The following is a 20,939-nucleotide window of genomic DNA, read 5'->3' as shown; positions in this document are numbered from 1 at the left end:
TGGCCGCCCAGAGATGATGGACGTGGTTGCCACGGGCAACGGCGCGGCCATTGGCTGCGGGGACGGCTCGGCAAACACTACCTTCTTTGTCGGAGAGGTGCGAGTGGAGGCTCCCGTGGAAGCGGAGAGCCGGAGTGCAGCATGGGGAGACGGAGCAGCCGGGATCAGCGGTGCAGCTGTAAGATGCAGTTGATTTATTTTGATAATCGTGTTCTATCGAGACTCAGGCTGTAGGTAGTCTGCTTCCAGGAGATCAGGGTTTTCCTCTATGGGACGATTAATAGGCTTCAACGGCTCTGACGTGTAGGATGTCTACTTATTTGTTTCAAGTCGACTTTAACTGTAACTGTTATGGGCTCGTTTATGGCTTTAAGCGCCGCCGTTGGAGACGTGTGCGTGCGAGATCCCGATGTGACCATTTCTCCCTGCAGCAAAGAAAGCCGGGTTTCAGGTGGCACAGAGGCGTATTCATCTCGTCGGCCAACTCTGACAGGGCCACGTACTGGACCTATTAGAGGGGGAAACCGCAGGTGACTGTCTAGCAGGAGTTGCGCCGTGTTGCCACATTTCTGTTAGGACGATGGAGGTGTATTCGTATGTTACTCGTGCAAGTGTGGCGTGCGTGGATGAAAGAAGCGACCGGTGCAGGACTTGTGTGTCTTAGAATATTGAGAATCCCCTGTACAGTCCATCCATCAACCATTACTTTTAGGTTAACATAAACGAAACCTTGACGTTTTAAGCCAATGCGCTTGTGAAACAAAGAAACAGGAATGATTTGAAATCTAATTTATTCGAACCGGTTTTAGAACAACAGGCAAGCTGAGATATCAGCATATTAAACTGTCCTATGTCCTTCACTGTGTTTTTGAGATGCAAGGTACGCGGTGCATTGTAGGAGGAATAAGACCACGTACAACTAGTTGGTTTTCTAAATCGAGATATAGGGTCAAGGAAAACGACCGGGCACGTTGCGGTCAAACTCTTTTTATTTTATTTATTTATTTACAAATCTTCATTGTAATAAAGCGTTAATCAGTTGGGGGAGATTGGAGGCTACGTGAAAGGGACCGTGCTGGACCTCATTTGTTGACATGCAGGAGCCCTGATGTGTCTCCAGAAGACCCAGGTTAAAGTTTTATAGTTTGTTTGAACGGAGCACTCTGTCTTTTGAAAAAAAAAAAAAAAAAAAAGACAGCTATACTGACTGCAGGCATCAGTGTGAAGTCTATTATTTTCCTCTGAGTGTGTGTGAATCTTTTATAAATCTGGCCAGGGATGCGGGAATTATCTGCGCCTTCTCAAACACCGACTAATGCTTGTAAACGCGTAGACTAGCATGCTTTTCTTTACAACCCAGTGTTGTAAATGTAGACATCGTTCATATGCCCTGACTTGAAAACTTTTAACAGCCCATAAAGTAAACAAATCAACTTTGGTGTCCCACTAGGCCGTAAAGTCAATTTTACAAGCCCGTCTCAGTAGGAGTGGCTACACACAGAAAAAAGGAGGGTCCCTGGATTGAAGCTGAGGTTCTTTATCATGAATGACTTAATAGATTTATTGATTTTTTTTTTTTTTTTACATAAAATAAGTTATTTAGTTCCCACATTTTCCTTAAATAAATATAGTTTGAAGGATTTTGTGTGCTTCTAATTGGTTGTTTACAGCACTGAAAAGGATCTATATTGGACCAGTAGAGCGTGGTGCAACAGCACTGAGAGCCTTCCACGATTCTTTACATCACCAGGAGATTTAGAAATTATTTTCCGGTCTTATATAAAACTATTTTCGAGTTAATCATGTGTGAAAAACCTCTCTGGCTGCTCATCATCCACTAAAGTGAGGACAGACACGAGAGAAGGGGAGGATCAGGTCTAGACTCAGGCCTCAAGCCCAGGGTAGGGAGGGCAGGTTTCCATCCCGTCCCAGCTGCCATCCCCGGGCGGCAGCTTCAGGGACCAGGACTTTGTCCAGCGAGGGGGGACATTCCTGGCCGACCGCTGCTGGTTGCCATAGGGAGAGGTAAATGAAACAACAGCAGTCGCGTCGCTGCTGCCCCCCCCCCCCCACCATGCTCCTGGACAATCTAAAGGCCTCTATTTAGAGAGGCTCTCTGCTGCGGGGACAAAGCCTTCGCAGGGATAAAGGAGGGAGGAGTAAAGAGCACAGGGCCCTGCCAGGGAGAAGGGGCTAGAAAGACTGGAAAAGATGAGAGAGATTATGTCTGTCCTCAAAGCTGCTCCTCACACTCTGTGTGAAAAAATTACAAACAAAACTTCAAATCCCTTCATTCTCATTATTAGGAGGCATTAATAATTCCTACTGTATATATGCAATTAAAAGGCACTTTTAGTTAATCTATGGTTTATAACAATTCAATCCACCAGAAATAAAGTAATACATAATACATACAAATTAAACCTATAAATCAATGCAGACAGTTCTCCAATATCCACAATTTATAGCTTCTAAACTATGCAAATAACTGAAGCTGTAATTAAACAATTTATTTAATAACTTAGACCTAGGAGTAAAATTAAAAGGCAATAAAAAAAGCAGTTATTAAAGAAATATTTTCACCAAAAATATTCAAATAGCGCAGTGAAAACAGAAAGATCTACATACTGAATATGTACACTCACAAATCATTCTTAGCAATGTTAATTTATTCAGAAAGTTCACACAAGGACACATGTCGTGTGTATAGACTGAGGTCTGTGAACAATACAGCGGCATGTAACAAAGGGCAAGTGCTAATTATAAAATGTTCTCTATTCTCTGCTTTACCATATATGACCTGGCTTGGGTTTCGATCTCACACACTGATTTAAGCTACAGCTTTTCTGTTTGTCTTGATGCTGCTTCAGCGGCCAAATAAAAACAGTCTCAACCACTGATGCTACTCTGAAAGATGAATAAAATAATTGAATAAAATGTTAGAATAAATTAATGGCAACCGAATTACATATTAAATGCATAGTTTGTTATATTCATCCTCAAAGGGCACATTTTTTTTATCCCAAACATATACATTTTTCCCCAAACATCCCCAATTCATCACATCATTCAAATAGTTTTAAATATAATATGTCTTTTATTACAAGGACAAATAGCAGACAATAGTAATTATAAGTCGGTAATGTTTTCTGATGTTGGTCTGTGTACATTAATAGTATCTGTAAACAGTGCCATAAACCAGGCCTATAGAATCAGCTGAGAATCCCACAAAATGCTTATATTCCGTTGTTAACTCCAGCTCTTCCGTGAAGTATTACTGACTGGGCCTTTAATGGATCACATTCCATAGGCTAATAATCCCTTGTGGATGTGGATCCAGCTGTACTGACAGCACATGAAGCCGCCAGGATTTAAGTCATTCGAGGAAAAGTTTCCAGGCACGGTTCAGTAATTCATTCTGGTAATATTGAACATTACAGTGGCGTAACATTGAAATCGGCCAAATCAAAAGAACATTGTGATAATTAGGCTGTAATTCAAGGAATTACCACATCGCCACACAGGCTTAAATAGTCGTGTTGGGAGAAACGCAAAGCACATTATTTTAATGGTGTAATATGCAAACTATGGCTCGTTTCAATTACATGGCTTAACAATGCATAAATGATGCAAAACCTTGTTATTTGGACGGCATGGTCCTCAGTTATTCGGTCACTCAGAGGGGCCAATGTTAGGGGCCATGCTGCCTCCTCTCGTACTGTAAAAACCCAGCGCTGAGCATTGAGGGTTGCTGCCAAACTACATTTAAGGGAATAAAAATGAACAGCCGAGAATGTAAGCGTTAAATTAACAGTAGGATAATTATATGACCCGTGTGCTGTAAAGATTCAATTTCTAACGCTCTAATTAGGCGACTGTCTCCCCATACATCAGCTCACAGCCCTCTGCCAATTTCTCACCAGAAAGCGTCCTGTGAGCGGAAATAATTAGATTTTATTAAGACACGGCTCATGTAATAAAGAAAATCAAAGGAGGGGATGGTTAAATATGATATATTTTTAAAATCATTGAATGGGACATGCACACAGTCCACTGAGTCCCATTTAAAGACAAGGACAGGAAGGAGAGAGACTGGGAATCTGTCTGTGTGTCTGACTATCTTAGCCCACATAATGATCTATCCACTGTCTGCTGTGGAGGGAAGATAGTGTAACTTGTGGTCCTAACCCTTATGACAGAAATCTAGTCCGTATTTGCAATACTTTTGACATGGATTTTCCAAAGATGACTGGAAAATTACGGTATGTGGGGTTGCATCTCCTGTATCATCTATTAATCTGTCAATTATTCAGGAAAAAGTGAAAATTGCCCAAGATAACATATTTAAAGTCCCGCTCCACTCAAAATGGGTTTTGCTTATTGTTCCTTGACACTAGAAGTCTGTTTTCAACTTAATCTACGGAGGGGGGAAAGTTTCTCTGTGCTCACTTTAAATCTCATTTTAAGAGATTTAAGACTTATGCCTGAGAGCAGGACTTTGTGACATCACAACTAGTTTGGAGCCAATCACAGTCCGATATGCAGCCTTGGACAACTGGGATGTGCAAACGTGAATCTCCAGTGGACGTACACTGAGAATGGACTTTTCCATGAAGCAGGATCTTGTGCTGAGTAGTTGAAGTATTTGCATTCATATTTTTTTCAATGAGGGAGAAGAGGAAGGTATAATTTTAAGAGTTTTTGACAATGTACGGGAAGTCTTTTCTGGGTACAAGCATATCAGACACAAATGATTATTTCTATATAATCTTAAATCATGTCTGGACGGGATTCGGGCCAAGGTCTTTAAAATGCTTGTCATTTCTAAACATCAGTCCAAAACCCAAACATATTCAGTTTACCGTCGTAGAAGTTTTTACATTTGAGAAGCTGGAATAAGAGAAAGTTTGGTATTTTATTTAAAAAAAAAATTACTAAAACAACTAATTGATTATCAAAATAGTTGTCGCCTTACTAATGAATTAATCAACTAATTGTTTCAGCCCTCACTGTATGTATAAGCCCTTACTGGATACTATATGATCTCTGGACTATTACTGTATGATATAACATTCAAGTAAGGACAATAAGATCTTAACAACATAGTATTTATTGCCACGAAGACACAAGCCATCCCTGCTGGAGCATTACTGGGTTATTACGGCCTCATCTTTATGGAACAATCATGACTAAATGGATTTTTCTCTCTATATATTCTATATTTCTACCGCCTGCCTCAAGTTTGACTTGCTTGGTTTATACCTGAGCAGATACAGAGTCAAAAATCACAAGAACTGAACCGCTGTCCCGCAGTTTATAAAAATGTGTCTCCAAAGATACCCTGTGTTCCTGAGAGGTCATTTGCAAGTGTGACTGCGGACTGTCGAATATATACAGTAAAAGGCCAGACATTCAATATACTTTTTCATCAGGCACAGATCGTTTCTCGCAAACTAATAGGAGCGGGTGTCATGTTGTTGAGGTTTTATTTCAGATTAGCTGTTCAGATATCAAAAATCCTCGCTAAGGCCCATTTCAAGTCTTACATAAGGAGAGCCTACCCACGCCTTTCATCCTTACTGTAATTGTTGTGTGCATCAAAGAGAGGGAGACTGACAGGCTGTATGGGAGGATTAATACCAGTGGGTGAGTGACGACATACTGAGGGGAGGGAGGGTGGAACAGGAGCGGGAGAGAAGAGAGAGAGCAGGACACTGGGCTGAGGGGGGGGGGGTAGAATGGAAGAAACGCAGGAGAGGACAAAAAGTGGGGAGAGAGTTAACGAGCGGGAGAGCTTTAATTGTGTGCATTGTGCCGGGGCTCTTTGGCTGAGTGTGGATGTCGAGGCGCGGGCGCTCGCCCCTCCAACACAGCCCTGCCGTGATCTGAGCCAGCTCTCAGACTGCTGTATTCCAATGCAATTAGGCCACTCAAAGGCCTGCTTAAAGCTGCACCCCCACCGCGCACGCAAGCACGCACGCACGCACGCTCGCACACACACACACACACACACACACACACTCAGATAGCAACAGCCCCTGTGGGTCCCCTCCATTGTAGCGGGGAGGTGTATTCTGTCGCTCTTTGAGGCCCTGGATGAAGAGACCACCCCGGGGAGCAGGGAAAAAAAAAAAGGGAGGATTACCTCTCTTTCTGTCCCTTTCCCTCTGTCTTTCTCTCTTTCTGTCTCTGTATCTCTCTCCCTCTCCCCTTCTGGTTTCACTCCTAAGTCCGCGGGCTCTGGCAGGCGCAGCACGGCGCAACTTTGGTGAACTCCTCCAAAGAGACACAACTTGGGGTTTTTGCAGGAGGAAGCGGAGGGAGAAGAGCGAGGAGACATTTCTCTGATGGATGTCATTGTGGGACTCGCTTTAGCAATATCGCTTTCCCTCTCCTCTTTCATTATTCATACAGCCACGTTTTTCAACAAGTGGCGTGGGGCGTGTAGCCCCCCCAGCTCGTCCCCGCTGGCACCGGCGCCTCGGCCTCGGCGAGTCAGTCCCGTCCGCGTGCTGTACGGAGAGAGGGCTCGTCGCGATAGCACAGCTCTCTTGGCTGGGTTTCAGCGTGCCTCGTTCCCCAGAAAGCATTTAAAGCAGATTACCAACCTAACGCTACACCTCCCCAATAAGAGAAGAGAGGAGGGGGGAACTGGCACATTATCACCTGCGATACTACTTAATGGCATCAACAGATTAACGAGGTAATCCACACAATGAGGTCTTTGATTCGTGTGGTTTGGCAGGCGCTACCGCCAGGCATAATGCACACTGTTATTTCAGACCGTCCCAGCACGAGAGAACCTGGCAGAAGCTGCTGCCTTTTTTTTTTCCTTTTCTTTTCTTTTTTTTTTTTTTATTGTCTTTCCTTCAGATGAGCTTCTGACGATTTTTGGAATCGCGCATCTGGTGCGTTTGCCTGTTTCCTTGTCAGAAGGAGGAACCTGCTCGCTGCTCCCGTGGCACATGCGAAAGGAGAAGGGGAGGAATCACAAGCTTTCTGAAGGCTGTTTAAACAGCGGGGCTGACGACCCCCCCCCCCCCCCCATTTTTCTGCATAAGGACGTGCGTATAGGATAAGCGAATGTGTGTGTGTGAGTGTGTGTGACAGATCTCGCGGTCCCATCGCTCATGTGCGGCTCGATTAGCCCCACGTGCCTCGTTCGTCAGACGTGGAGGCAGAGCAGATGGCGGGAGACGCACCATGTTAGCATGCTGCGGCTCTATGTAGCGCTGCTCTAATTGAAACATCAATACTGCCCTGTCAATACACTACTGCTACTTTACAAAACGCCACTACCAACAGACCTGCAACTCGACCTGGGGGGGGGGGCGCTACTACCCTGACATCTTTTGTTTCGTGCTGACATGCCTCCTTAAAAAAGTTTCCAAAATGGCAACAAAAGTAACGTTCTCCAACATGGTCTGTGATGGCTTCCGGTGTTTTTAATAGCCTAATTTCTGTGGAGTAGTTCATTTGGTTTCTGTTTGTACACAGTGTTGTGGCGTTAAAGGAAGCATGGGGTTGGTTATTCCGCTGTGGCACGTTTTTAATGAATTGATAAAAAGTTGAGGGAGCTCACACGGCTGTGATCAGTGATTCGACGTTATCGGAAATTCAGTGGAGAACAGAGAGAAATTAGGCGGTTAGAAATTAATTTGTTATTTGTCCAACTCAATGAGGAGTGACACGGCCCCTTTAATAAATGGGGAATCCATTTCTTATTACACTGAGCTGAATTCACCCTTCACTGAAGTGGAAAAAGACAAACATATCTTTCACCAACCTTTTGCAACTTCGGGAGGCAAACGAAGAGCGGGGATGCTCGCTGAGACCTGCTCCTGGGACCATTTGTTTTCCAGGGAGGATTTATATGTTTGTGTGTGTTTCTGTGGCCGGGAGAGTGATTGAGTTTTAAAGCCAAGTTAGGAATCTACAATATATGAACTCTACTGACACTGAGGCCAACCAGTCAAACTACAGTACATGGAATTGATTCATGATCAACTGGCAGGCTGCACTGTGCAAAATAACAGTCTTTATTTAACCACGGTTCATATTTGTTTCTTCACTCCCCTACCCACCGCCCCCCCTCCATTCCCCTGCCTCTCTGCTCACAGTTCTTCCAACTCCTGGTCTGATGAGTCTGGCTGTTGCGCCTCCAGCATGACAACATCCTGGAGGATCTGCGTTGGGAAGGACCTAATCTCTAGGTTCACATCATCCGTGGTGGTCTTTGTCTCGTGAAGTTCCTTCGCGGCAGCAGGTCTCGTACGTTCCTGTACATTTGTCCTTTGTAACTGTTGGACGTGAAAGGAGTGATGAGTGCATGACACGAGGAAGCTTAATCTACACAAACTAATATGAGAAGCTTACAGAAAAGCAACTGGGGCTAAATATAACAATTGTTTTCTATATCAGACAGTTTGCTGATTATTTTCTAATTTAATCGTTTAATCAATTCATCAATAAAACATCAGAAAATAATGAATCTTTTCCTAATGCCCAAAGTGCCATCTTTGAATTGCCTTTTTTGACTGACCAAAACCCAGAGATACTCTGATTACTGTCACATAAGACAAAGAAAAGCAGCAAATCCTCACAACTGAGAAGCTTGAACTAAGGAATATTGTTTATTTGGCACAAAATAAAATGATGCAACAACATAGTTGTCGATTATTTTTCAGTCGATCAACTAATCAATTTTCAGATGTTTAAGATGTAAAAGCAACCACATAGGCATTTTGGTTCCAAATGTAATGAACACCATTAGAATGAAAACCCTTTTATCTTATTCATAAAATGATACATTTTTCCCGTCACTCTACCGAACAGTAACCTTCACAGTCAACCGTTTAATTGCTTCCATCCATGTGTTCTGTAAATTCGGTAAAAATTTGCAGTACATTTGGCTGGTAACTTGACTGTAGTATCTGGGCTTGTGGTGCTGCAGCTTACCTGGAGAGCCATACTGGACGTCCGGGGCTCGTCTGGGGTCTGGTTATCCACCCCTAAGTTTCCAAAAATCTTCCATGTCTGGATGGTGGAACAAATATTTAGTGTTGAAGACAAATGAAAGGTATCCCTTCCTGTTTCTTTTAATAAAACCCAGGATGACAAAAGATAATTAAGGAGTCATTGCATGACTGAATTTAGGGCTGAAACAATTGATTATTTTAATTATTGATTCATAGGGTGATTACTGATGAATCATTTGGTCTATAAAATGTCAGAAAATTCTGAAAAAGTATCCATTTAAGTTTTTCTCAGAGTCCAAGATCACGTTGTGTGTAATGCAGACGTTGTGTGATGTCATCCGAAATCGGATGACATCACAAGGGGTTATTTTCTCAGACAGCTCCTCCAGAGCCGCAGAAGACATTATATACAGCTTTTTTTCACAGGCTGAGTAGTACTCCCCATGATTAGTATTCATGTGATAAATCTGTGAGCCAGCCCTTTAATCTTATTCTAAAAAGCCATGATTTTATTTATAGTTGTTGTGGTACATTATTCATTCTTGTTAGGGCTCCTTTAGGTCCTCCGTCTGTTGCATTTCACACCAGCACCACTTGCAGCAGGGGTTGTGACTCCTTTGACATCCTTTTCCCCCTCCTTATAAATGTCATGAGTGAAAAAAAAAAAAGAGGGAAAACACTCACAGAAGAAACAGGACATGAGCTGTTCAGAGAAATCTTATTCAACTCTGTCTTTTCAAGGAAAAAGACAGGGACAAGCAGCTGAATTTGATATCAATCACAGACTGACTCTGTCCACAGGAGCGACGTTCAGACTCAAGTTACGATTTGATCTTGGCTCAAGTTTTCAGTGAGTGTTGACGTCTCCGAGTTGTGAGGAATCCCGAGCCGGCAGCTTGCAGCAGGGGTTTCAGTGATACAGTATTTACAAGGCACGAGGAAGTGGGAGCGCTGCAACAGACGGCAGCGAACACAGCACTTTCAATTATTTCTCACAGCATTCATGAAAATAGAAGCACAGCGGGGCGTACAGTACGAACGCCAAAACTATAAAAAGACATGTAGTGAAAAGAGAACTCCCAATCCAAAATATATGGCAACGTATGCTGTTGCAGGATAAGAGCTGAGAATAGTGTATGTCTCAGAAATAGGAGAAATAGGTATAGTGTGGTAGAGTGTAGACAGAAAGAGCAGTGATGGAAAAAAAACCTAAGCATAAATAAGGAGTGAGGTTGAAGTTTAGATTTGACAGAAGTTTGCCTGATAAACTTGATAAAAGGCCTCATGCACAAACCACTCATAAACACAATGGTCCAGGCCTGTGGTACGGCTAATGTACAGATAGTCTGCCTTTGTCCAAAGGCGAAAGACACTTGTTTGACTTAAGAATTATAATGTACTAGTCTGAGTGAGTTGAGTGTTCTTGTGTTCCTGAAATAAACCAAAATAAAAAATAAAGAAGACTAAAAATCTGCAGTCTTGCTAGCACCTCTGTGAGGCTGTACTTAAGCACGGTGGTGCTTTGAGCTAAATGCTAGCATCAGCAGGCTAATAAGCTGTTTAAGCGCTGTATGTCGCTGTCTACCTCACTAGCTATGTTTCCATCCAAATGTCAAGTAAAATTTGCATAACTGTTTGAAATGTTGCCAAACATAAAATGGGATTTATGTATATATATATATATATATAGAGAGAGAGACATTAACTGAGCTGGAGTGAGTAATAAAAACGCAAATACTAAATAACAGTAAGGAAAAACACATCTTTTAAGTTAATATTTAATGACTTGAAATCTTCTTGAATCTGTTAATGGTATTTGACCTGCTGGAGGCGCTGGATTAAAAATCAGGGGATCACCACAGTCAGTAGTCTTCATCCTCTGGGGACCATGAATGTCTGTACAGAATTTTAAAAAAAGGCTGCCTCGGGGTCTTTATTCAGGTTGCTTCCCAGAAAAATCCCCTATAATGCAGAATATAAATTTAAGATCTTTCTTGGCATCTATCTTCATGTCAAACCAATCGTTCTTCATTTCTGTGGTTCTGTTACCACTCTGTGATGACACAGTGTTGACAACCGCAGTAATATTTTCTCATATTTTCGGCTCCCCTAATACCATGACTGACACTACTAAATTTACTGTTTTTGTCTGCTACTGTTTGACAACAGGGCTTCAAGCTCTGCAGTGTGAAGTTCTTCTTTTTATTCTTGACATTTTTGTGAATGAAACGTGCCCAAAAAACCGAGAGGAACGGGCAACCGTAGATAGCAATTTGGGGTCGCTGATAATAATGATCAAATCTCATGAACGCGCACCTCCTCACCAACAGGTGACAGTCATCAGGCTGGAACGAGCAATTTAAAGCTAGTTTCTTCAGTTAAGAGACTTTAGTGAATTTGATCTGGAAGACTTGTACTGGCAAACCTCACAGAAAAAAAAAACAAGAGGGGTTTAGGATGAGAGTACAACAATGAGTCTTAAAGGATAATTCTGGGTCGTTGTTTTGGCCATCATTTCTATTGGTTATGGTAAGATACAAACATGTCTGATGGCTCGTGTTTTTAGCAAAATGATAGTATTATCAATACTTAGGAATGAACTTGGTGAGCTCAGTGTTATTATGAGTGATGGGAATGACCAACACTATAAAAATAAATAATACACAAGTGGGAATAAACCAGAAATATCCCTCAGATTCAAAGCTTCAGATAACTTCAGGTAAATTTAGCACATATCTAAGCAGTGGCTATGCACACACACCTACAGTACATCCTTTCTGCCCTCTAACTCATCAACAGAAAGAGAAGATAACCAGCTTTTCCTGGAGCTGATCTCTTTCTCCTCCCTTAGATGAGAAGCTGTAAGAGAGGGATAGAGAGGGAAAGAGAGGCTCACAGACAGAGATGTTTGTTTCCCAGCCCTTCCACCGTCTCCATGGGACAACCCTCCCCATCCACCCACCAACCAACCCCCCAACCTAATGGATCAAACAAAGGACATCATTTGTAGGCCAAGTCTTTTCTGAGCGTCTCTCTCTTCAGCTCTGCATACCAATCCAATACAGCCCAAGGAAAAAAAGCCACGCTGTGGTACATGTGTGTGTGTGTGTGTGTGTGTGTGTGTGTGTGTCTGGGCCGGGGGTTGGAAGGTCTGTTTGCCTCTCCGCCAAGCATCGATTTATCCTTTTCTCCAATTTATTTCTCCTCCTAGCCTCTACGATCCATTCAGATCTGCCTCTAGGGGAGGAACTTGGGGTAAAGACGTTGTCAGGCCTCGTCGCTGCCTCCTAACACTGGCTCAAAACTCATCTACAAAACTCATCTACAGGCCCGGGGACCATGTACCCCTGCAAGGACATGTCGGACAGAATCATGCGCACAAACAGAGCCACCTGTCGTCCAGCGGCACACTTTTGTCAGAGCTGTAATTGGCCTGATAATGCAGCCTAAAGGACACAGACAGAAGGCTTCGATGATTGTGAGAATATAATCCTGAGTCTGAAAGAAATGATATGTTTCATTTCAAACACTGAGCTGCAAAATGATTAAGTAGACCCCAAAATGCCCTCTAATTTCAAAAGGGAGTCATACTCTAGTCTTTTTTCTGCAGTAACAACCGTTTGAGAAGCAAGAATGATATTTAATTGTTCCTTATTATCAGGCCTAGACTCAGTGTACAAGCAGATATAATCAGAATAACAAAATCTCAAGTCTTGCTTCAACGGTCTGATCCCTATCTCTATCTGTATGATTCTGACATTTTCAGATGTTATTGCTCAGACTCAAGGATTTGTATCTTAAAGTCTTGACGATGACAACAGTGTTCAACAGAAACGCTGCATCTGCACAAATCCCTCGTTCGTACCCCTACACACACACAGAAAGACAGACGCACACACGTATGGCAGAGATCCGCGAGCTATTCTTCAGTGTCACAGTGAGCGACGCCTGGCACATCCTTACACCTGAAGTTGATCAATGCAGATATGTCCAGAGGGAAATTGAAATCCATAGGAAATTAGGTGGCGCCAGTGATTTATTGGAATAGTAAATCACAGTGTGTGTGATGTGTGAAATGTGTGTTCCAGCTCTGTGTACAGTACTGTACCTTGGGTCTGGCTGGTAAGGTGATATCAGCAGCCCGCACCTTCTTGTCTCTCTCCATTTGGTAGGCCCATTGTATCAGGGCCAGAGGTGGGTAACTGGCCCTCTGGTACAACCCCCTGTGAGGAACAGGGTGACGGGACCCCATGGACACAATGTGCCGCAGGGGTCTCTCTGAAGTAACAAAAACAGAGGAAGCATAGAATTACTGTTAAAGTGTTATTTGGCACTTTTTTAGTACATTTTTCCCAAATGTTTTAAAATGTTGCCAAGGATAAAATAGGTCTTAGGTCTCTAAATTCATCAAGTGGGCTGGAGTAAGAGATTTAAGATTTTCATAAACTCAAAACATTTTTTTTGATACTATTTACGAATGGCATTTTTTAAGATATGGCCATTAAATGTATTTATATTCAGTAATTAACTCTTTCTATAGTAGTCTTTAGTGGTAGTCGCGGAGTCCGCCATTCTCGCACACAATTCAAACTGCCTTTACACACATGAGGGCTGACCTGTATCAAGTTACAGTAAGTATTGTGAGTTAATAATTTGCTACTTTGCAAATGCAAACCAAACATTTCCTACTGCTGCTATTTCAAATTAACATTGCTCAAATGGCAAAACATGTGGTGGCTTTCATTGTGAGTGAATCACAGGAAATATGTGAAAACCAAAATAAAGAGGTGAACTTTATAACTAGTATGTAGTTAAGACATACTAACTATGGCCATTCAATCATGATGCTAGCTGTTAGACATGTATAACAAACAGGCAGGTCAAATACCTCTAAAAGGTTGTGATACAGAGATTGTGTGCGTTTCAGGACATTCTAATCTCATTTTCAACAAAAATCAGCTACTTTGGAAATCATGCCATAATTACATCTTTAATAATTACACAAATAGGTTTCAAATTTAATATATTTCATTATTTCTTTAGAAAAAGTGAAATCAAATGAAAAGAAACATTCTGCTGTGTGATTAAACATTTTCATCATATATTATATAATGCATTTTAGTATTTTCATTCAGCCTGTCTAATTTGTTATATTTTGAAAACAAACAAAAAAACCCTTGAAACTGGAAATGCAGTTTCAAGGGGGTGTGCTCAAATACTGTAAAGTGTGATATTGTGGGTGTAAATAAAGAAAAAAATGACTCACACAACCAATGGTTTACCTTAACCATAAATCAAAGTTTTAATCCTAAACTTATTCCTTTGAGAAGAGCAGTGGCAAAATGTCCTCCCTTTAGAGGGGTTTCCTCAACTTTTCTGTGCTTGTGAATGAAATCTGATCCTTTTAAGGGTGGAACTGTAAGACAAGCAGTACATGAGCAAAATCAAAAATACATTTCCAACACTGAGTTGTTGTGTGAGTCTCTCTTTTTGCAGTCATGTGTGAATGTTGAAATAAATCCGTGAGGCTTTTCTTGAGAATAAAACAGAGATAGTGCGTAGCGTGAACCCCAACTGAATACTCCCCCCCAACAACACACACACAGACACACACACACTGCGTCCCTTGCTGTTTTTTTTTTTTTTCCAGGTACACTGCTTGTGCTCTAGCTTGTTTTTTGTCCTGCTTTAATTGCTTTTTTTTTCCAGAGAAGAAGAAAAGACAACAACAAGGCGGTGAGGGCTGCAGCTAATGGAGAGGCTGTAATTGTGAATGGAGGCATTCATCTGGAGACGTCGTCCGTGAATTGCACCGCACAATACCCAGCGCCAGGCTGCTCAGATCACCAACCAGTCACCAAACACACACACTGATACACACATACACACACATACACACAGTGAACCTTCAGATCACTGTTGCTCAGAGGAGGAACGTAATCACACCTCCACAGAGAGCTATACACAGAGGAAGGGAGGAGAGAGGGAGGAGAGGAGCTGGAGGGGAGGAGAGGAAGAAGAGAGGAGAAATTATACAAGGAGAGAGGAGGGGAGGGGGAGGAGGAGGAGAGGGGATGGTGAAATTGATGTTTCCTACCATTTGATTTGGGCCATAGAGCCCAGGAGGCAGATCAGATAGAGCCATATGCACACACACACATGCATATTTTGGCAAATAGTACATGCACATACCATTCGAATGCAGACTCAAATAAATGAAACAAACACACAAGGACAATTTCCTCCTTACACCCACATAGAGCAAACTCATAAATGGACCCTTAAACAAATTTACGGACACAGACACAACTATGCATCCACACTTGCCAAAGAGCACGAATATACATACACACGTTGACAGATAGCTAGACACACACAAATAGACACATGAATTTAAAATTACACATCTTATAAACATTATGTGTATAACTTGTCAGAGCTCAGAGAAGCATCTAACAAACCACACGCTTCTTTTCTACCTGCTGAAACAGTAAAACCCACACACATATCCCTCAGCTGAACAAACACCATTAAGCCAAAACACACAGAAAGGAGACTAAAAAAGACACAACAAAGCCTACGTGACGGTATATAAAAAAATTCTCATCTCAGTGAGGCGAGACGAGGCACCTGTCAGCGCGGCGGCTCCTGCTACTACAGAGAAACATCAGGACACAACAACTCAATTAAACACACCATCCCTGTTCAATTACTGCCACATAATCACAGCAATTTACCTTCACTTGCCGCACAGCCACCAAACAGACACACATGGGGGCACGTACTCATACAGAGGTGGAGAGAGACATGCATAAACACACTCGGATGAGGCTGGCTCACAAAAGACACCCAATTTGGAGCTGTAGCTTCACCCTACACATTATGAGCGTAAAGCTCACCATGAGATATCTACAGGGTAACTGGCACAAAGCAAACATGGAGAACAATTTAAGTGGATTGCTGAATTACTTTTTCTCCAAAAACAATTCAATTTGCAAACATGTCCACAACAATACGACCAACATCATAACTATCACAGTTTCTGACCAGCAAATGCAGCTATTTTTTTGGCTATATATTACGGTACATACGGTGTATACTGTAGGTACATATAAGAATTAGAAATGTGTAAGTAACAGTCTGGGATCAGTTTTCTCAAATTAAACTATGAATTAAATAGAATTAAAAGGGATTTTGTGAAATTTCACCCCCTCTTGATAAGCAATGAGATCATAGACATCAGAATTATTAGTCAGTTGCCTTCATATAAAATACCCAGGTGCTTTAGCATGTACTATGTCGAATGTTACAGCACTAGGAATGAGTATAATAATTCTTTTCCTAAAATCAGCCCCACATTTGTTGCCATGTCCCTGATATTCTCTTCTCGGGATCGAATATATATTTGTAATTCCTGCCCAGATATCACCCTCTAGGCTCGAGGCTCTAGTTTGTGGTGCAAGAAGGGAGGATTTATTGTAGGGATGTATTAGACGGAATTAGTTTGGGCTAAGTATACCTAATAAACTGACAACTGTATTCCTTCTTTACTCCAAGGAATTACAGAGGTGCAGAGGATTTAACAGAGGACAAAGGGGGTCAGAGAAAATCAGTATACGTTATTTGCTTGGTAATTTCTGCTCCCACTGGAATGAGTGTGGTCTATAATAATCAGAAGGCAGACCTGGAACAGGACAGAAATCATTAAAATCACTCCAGTAAAAAGTGGAGATCCTCTAGTAATACCAAATCTCTCTGGACAGGGACTGTCAGACAAAACAGACTTCTGTACATACAATTGTATATATACAAAGACATTTTAGACAAAAGTGCTTCTAACTTTGTGGCAACACTATGTGTTCGGCCCTTTCTTGTTTCATCATGACATTGCCTCTGTGCGCAAAACCACCTCCATTGAAGAAAAGGTATCCTCATTTTGGTGAGGAAGAACTTCACTGGCTTGCACAGAGCCCCGGACTCAAATCCACCCAACATGTCTGGGATGAATTAGAACCCCATCATGCCTGCAAGCTAGGCCTTATCGCCCAACATCAGTACCCAACCTCACTAATGCTCTTGCCATTAGGGAGCAAATGCCTGCAGCCAGGCTCCAAAATGTTATTGAAAGCCCTCCTAGAAGATTAGAGGCCTACCGGTTATAACTGCATATTAAAGGTCATTAATAATGATTAATAATCACATATGGGTGCTTTGTTCAGGTGTCCACATACTTTTGGCCATGTAGTGCAGGGACTACTACATCCTGTATCACTAGTGGGGAGACTGTGTACAAATGAAAATTCTTGCTCATAAGGGGAAAAAATGGTGAACAGGTACAACTGAGTTAAATATAATCAATTTTTGTTAGGGGAGAAAATTGACCACTGTCGTGTTTGTTTTCTAAATATAAAGCTAGAGCTAGGAGATGGTTAGCTTAGCTGAGCACGCTGTCTACAGGTAAAAAGTCAGCGTACCGGCACCTCTAAAGTTCACTAATTAACATGCTGTATTTTGTTTATTTAAACTGTCCCCTCTTGCTTCCATTTTTTATGCTAAGCTAAGCTAATAGCCTGTTGGCTCTAGCCCTGTAATTAGTGTACAGACATGAGAATGATAGCCAAATTTGCTCCTCATCTAAGTCTCGATAAGATTAAGTGTATTCCAAAAATATTCTAAGTATACCCTCAATTATATGTTAATATAAGCTCCGAACAGCATTCATGTATATATTCTGCTCAAAGCATAACAGGAACTTGTCTGGAAATAGCGAGCAAAATGTCATGGCTGTAGGTGAAGTTCAGAGCACAGTGTGGTAAACTCTTACAGAATGATGTCATTGGGGATAAGACTGAGAAGCAGCAACACTGTAAGAACCTGTGACTGAGTGGTACGTGTGCGTGTGTGTATGTGTGTGTGTGTGTGTGTGTGTGTGCGTGTGTGTGTGTGTGTGTGTGTGTGCGTGTGTGTGTACGTGTAGACAGCAGATTGACTAACAGCTTGAACCTGGGTTAGATCCAGGAGCACAGAGAGTGATACATGGATGAATGGAGAGAGTGAGAAGATGAGGGGGGAGAGCCATTGATTTCTCAACAGAGAGATCAGCATCTTGACAGAAAGAGACGAGGGAGCAACAGAGCAAGACACACGCACGCACGCACACGCGCGCACAGAAAGGGAGAGAGGGTTCCCACTGCGGCCCTTAGGTGAAACTCCACATCTTTTCAATCTCTTTCCAGGTTTCCAGAACTGAGCTGGCGTAGTTTCTTGCGCTGGAAATGTTTTTCCTTCCTTCCTTGTAATCTGTTTTTTTCAAAGGTTGTGTTTTAATACAGGTAAGGACTGATAAAATTAAGAGTAAAATAAATCCATCAGTAAGATTTCCTAACTTAAACAGCACATTTTTTAAGGTCCCTGTCTTTTCTTGGCTATCTCTCAAAAGTCCATGATATTCCAGGACCTCTATGGGAACCCCGTTGACAGAGATCAGGAAATTTTGGTTCAGTGTCTCTCCCAGCTTGCCTCAGTAATTCTAACAACCCTAAAACCCCCTACAGGGATAGGGAGAACGGTGCTGTGGGTTTGTGCCGGTGTGGCTAACGAGGTACGTGTATGTGTCTGTGTGTGTGAGTATGTGTGTGTGTGTATGTGGAGGTCGTGGGCACTAGGGAGCTGACACACACTGTGGAGGAGGGGTGGGATTGGGGAAGGGCAGCCAGGGGTCATGCTGTAATTACACATCACAGTCCCTGTGGTCAGTGGCCCGACTGACTTCTTTTGACTACACAGCCTCAGCCATAGAAGCAGAGATGGCAGGTGGAAGGCAGGTGGTGGTTGGAGAGGAGGCTTTCCATTTTACACTGGAAAAACTTGGGATTGATCAGGATAGCACATTTTAAATTTCATGTTCATACTTATGTACTAAATGGACTTATTTTTTTCGTTTTCTGTTTTTTAATGAACTTCTACATCAATTAATTTGGCTTTCAGTTAATGCTGTTTATGAAAAGTACTCTCAGTGCATGTGTCAAACCGCTTCAATAACCCTGCCTCCAAGCTCACCTTAGTTTGCATGAGTTCAAAGTTCTGCAAGTGGTTGACACTTTCACATACCATGCCTGGTCCTGTGTGGGTGGTAGGTGCCATAGAGGATGAGTGTAACACTGAGCAAGGCTCCGGCTGCCTCCTCTTCAGTCAGCCTGATGCAGCTCCTCACTGTGCCCCTGTGGTCGGTCACCTGGAAACAAACACATTAGCACGGGCGTCACAAAATGATTCACGTGGAAAACTTAAAACAGTTAATATTACACATTCACATTAGAGAAAGAGGAATCAGTGATGACTGCAGTATGTTAAAAATGGATTGATTTAGTAAATTTTTTACACTAAACAATTCTATTAGACTAACTATCAGGCTTTTATCAGCCCTCTTAACAAGAGGGCTGATAAACCAATCATGTCTCTTTAACCAATCATGTCTCTTTAGGATGGCATGAAAGTTGTCCTAATCTGTACAGAGTTCTGAGGAAATGGTAGTGACGGATGGTTGCTGTGCCAGACTAGTGTGCCAAGCATACATTCAAGCAAACATACACACACTAAAGACGGTGGTCTGTTTTATGTTGCGAATAGTTTTGTGCATTCCATGATCTTTTCATGTTTAATTCATGTGTTAATTCAAGGTCACAAGCTGCTTCCACAACAATAAATCTTCTTAAAATGATATATATAATAATAATATAACATAATTGGATAGGAGCCCGATAAGATTCCACCACAGCATATACTTAAGAAACTAAACATACTATGTGTTGTTCTTTTCATTAAATTTATAATATCAAACTCATCTATGCCTAGGTAGGCAGGCTCCTAAGGTGCTCAGTGTCATGGTAGTACCCCTCAGACTTTGTGGCTCAGTAACTCGGGGTGCTTCTAATGGGAGCTATAAAGTGCCTTTTTGTAAATTCTCATTTGGACAGACAGCCTTTTCTGCTCAGGGGTCAATATGTGAAAGTCTTTATGTACCAAACTCAAAATGAACCATGACTGCGATCATTCTGAAATGGCCTTTACTGACAAATTGGTAATGTAGTCATGAATGATCTGGTGCTTGTCATTGAGGTTTATGGTAATTTTTTTGTTATTTTATTGTCTGTGTTTTTTGCTCTTTTGTATGTGCCTTTTTAAGTTTTGGTTATTTTTATAAAGGCCCGTCTAGGGACAGACATTGCAAAGTACCAGTAGTGTAACAGTACTGAGGTATGTGGAATTGCTCCTTGCTATCTACTTAGCCTCATAAAAATAAACCCTAAGGTGGTGCCAGCGATCAACTTCACTGTTTACATGGCAGCACCATTTGTCATTTGTCAGAGAACACGTCATATAAGTTCTTATGACATAATTTAAACTTGGAATGACTTGTGATCCTCCACAAGCCCAAAGATTCAAAAAGTGTGCGGCAAATCAGCTTCATTTTCCTAACAATGGATTTGCAATGCAACATTGTTAGCCGATGTGGACTGTTAGTTTTGCTGGTTTAACAAACTTCAGATGTGGCTAGTTAGCGTGAATGTTATAAAAAAAATTAAGCTTCGTCTTGGCAAGATCATTTGTGAGTTACAGGACCTGCATCCTCTCAAGTGAAACAATCTATCATGTCATGTCAGTTATATAATCGTTCAAATCTCCCAGTTTAACTTTCATTTATCTCCTATCAATATTTTAAGATGATCCCCTAAGTAGTTCTAAATCAGTATTTGGATACAAAAGTTGTTAATTCCGTGCTTTGTTGAAGCCCCTTTGGGAGCATTTAAAGTTTCGAGTCTTCTTGGTTAAGTCTCTACAAGCTTTGCACACCTGGATTTGGTCAATTTATCCCATTTTTCCTGGGAGATCCTCTCAAGCTCCGTCAGATTGGCTGGGAAGTGTCTTTGAACTGCCATTTTCAGGTCTCTACACAAATGT

At 41.9% G+C, this 20,939-nt stretch overlaps 1 protein-coding gene across 1 annotated transcript in view; it reads right to left on the bottom strand.

The window, feature by feature from the left end:
• Positions 1 to 8,039: 8,039 nt before the first annotated feature.
• The window catches only part of LOC120784663 (furin-like protease kpc-1), a 193,053-nt gene continuing 180,153 nt past the window's right edge, over positions 8,040 to 20,939 (bottom strand). The window contains exons 17-20 of the mRNA XM_040118638.1: positions 19,089 to 19,212; positions 13,087 to 13,256; positions 8,959 to 9,036; positions 8,040 to 8,300 (exon numbers count right to left, since the gene is read on the bottom strand). Of these exons, the coding sequence (XP_039974572.1) occupies positions 8,115 to 8,300; positions 8,959 to 9,036; positions 13,087 to 13,256; positions 19,089 to 19,212 (558 nt within the window). The 3' untranslated portion in view covers positions 8,040 to 8,114. The remainder of the gene's footprint in view (positions 8,301 to 8,958; positions 9,037 to 13,086; positions 13,257 to 19,088; positions 19,213 to 20,939) is intronic.

The sequence above is a fragment of the Xiphias gladius genome, chromosome 22 (genome assembly GCF_016859285.1).
Source record: "Xiphias gladius isolate SHS-SW01 ecotype Sanya breed wild chromosome 22, ASM1685928v1, whole genome shotgun sequence".
In the NCBI taxonomy this organism is placed as follows: Eukaryota; Metazoa; Chordata; class Actinopteri; order Istiophoriformes; family Xiphiidae; genus Xiphias; species Xiphias gladius.
This window is presented reverse-complemented; position numbering and strand designations above follow the sequence as displayed.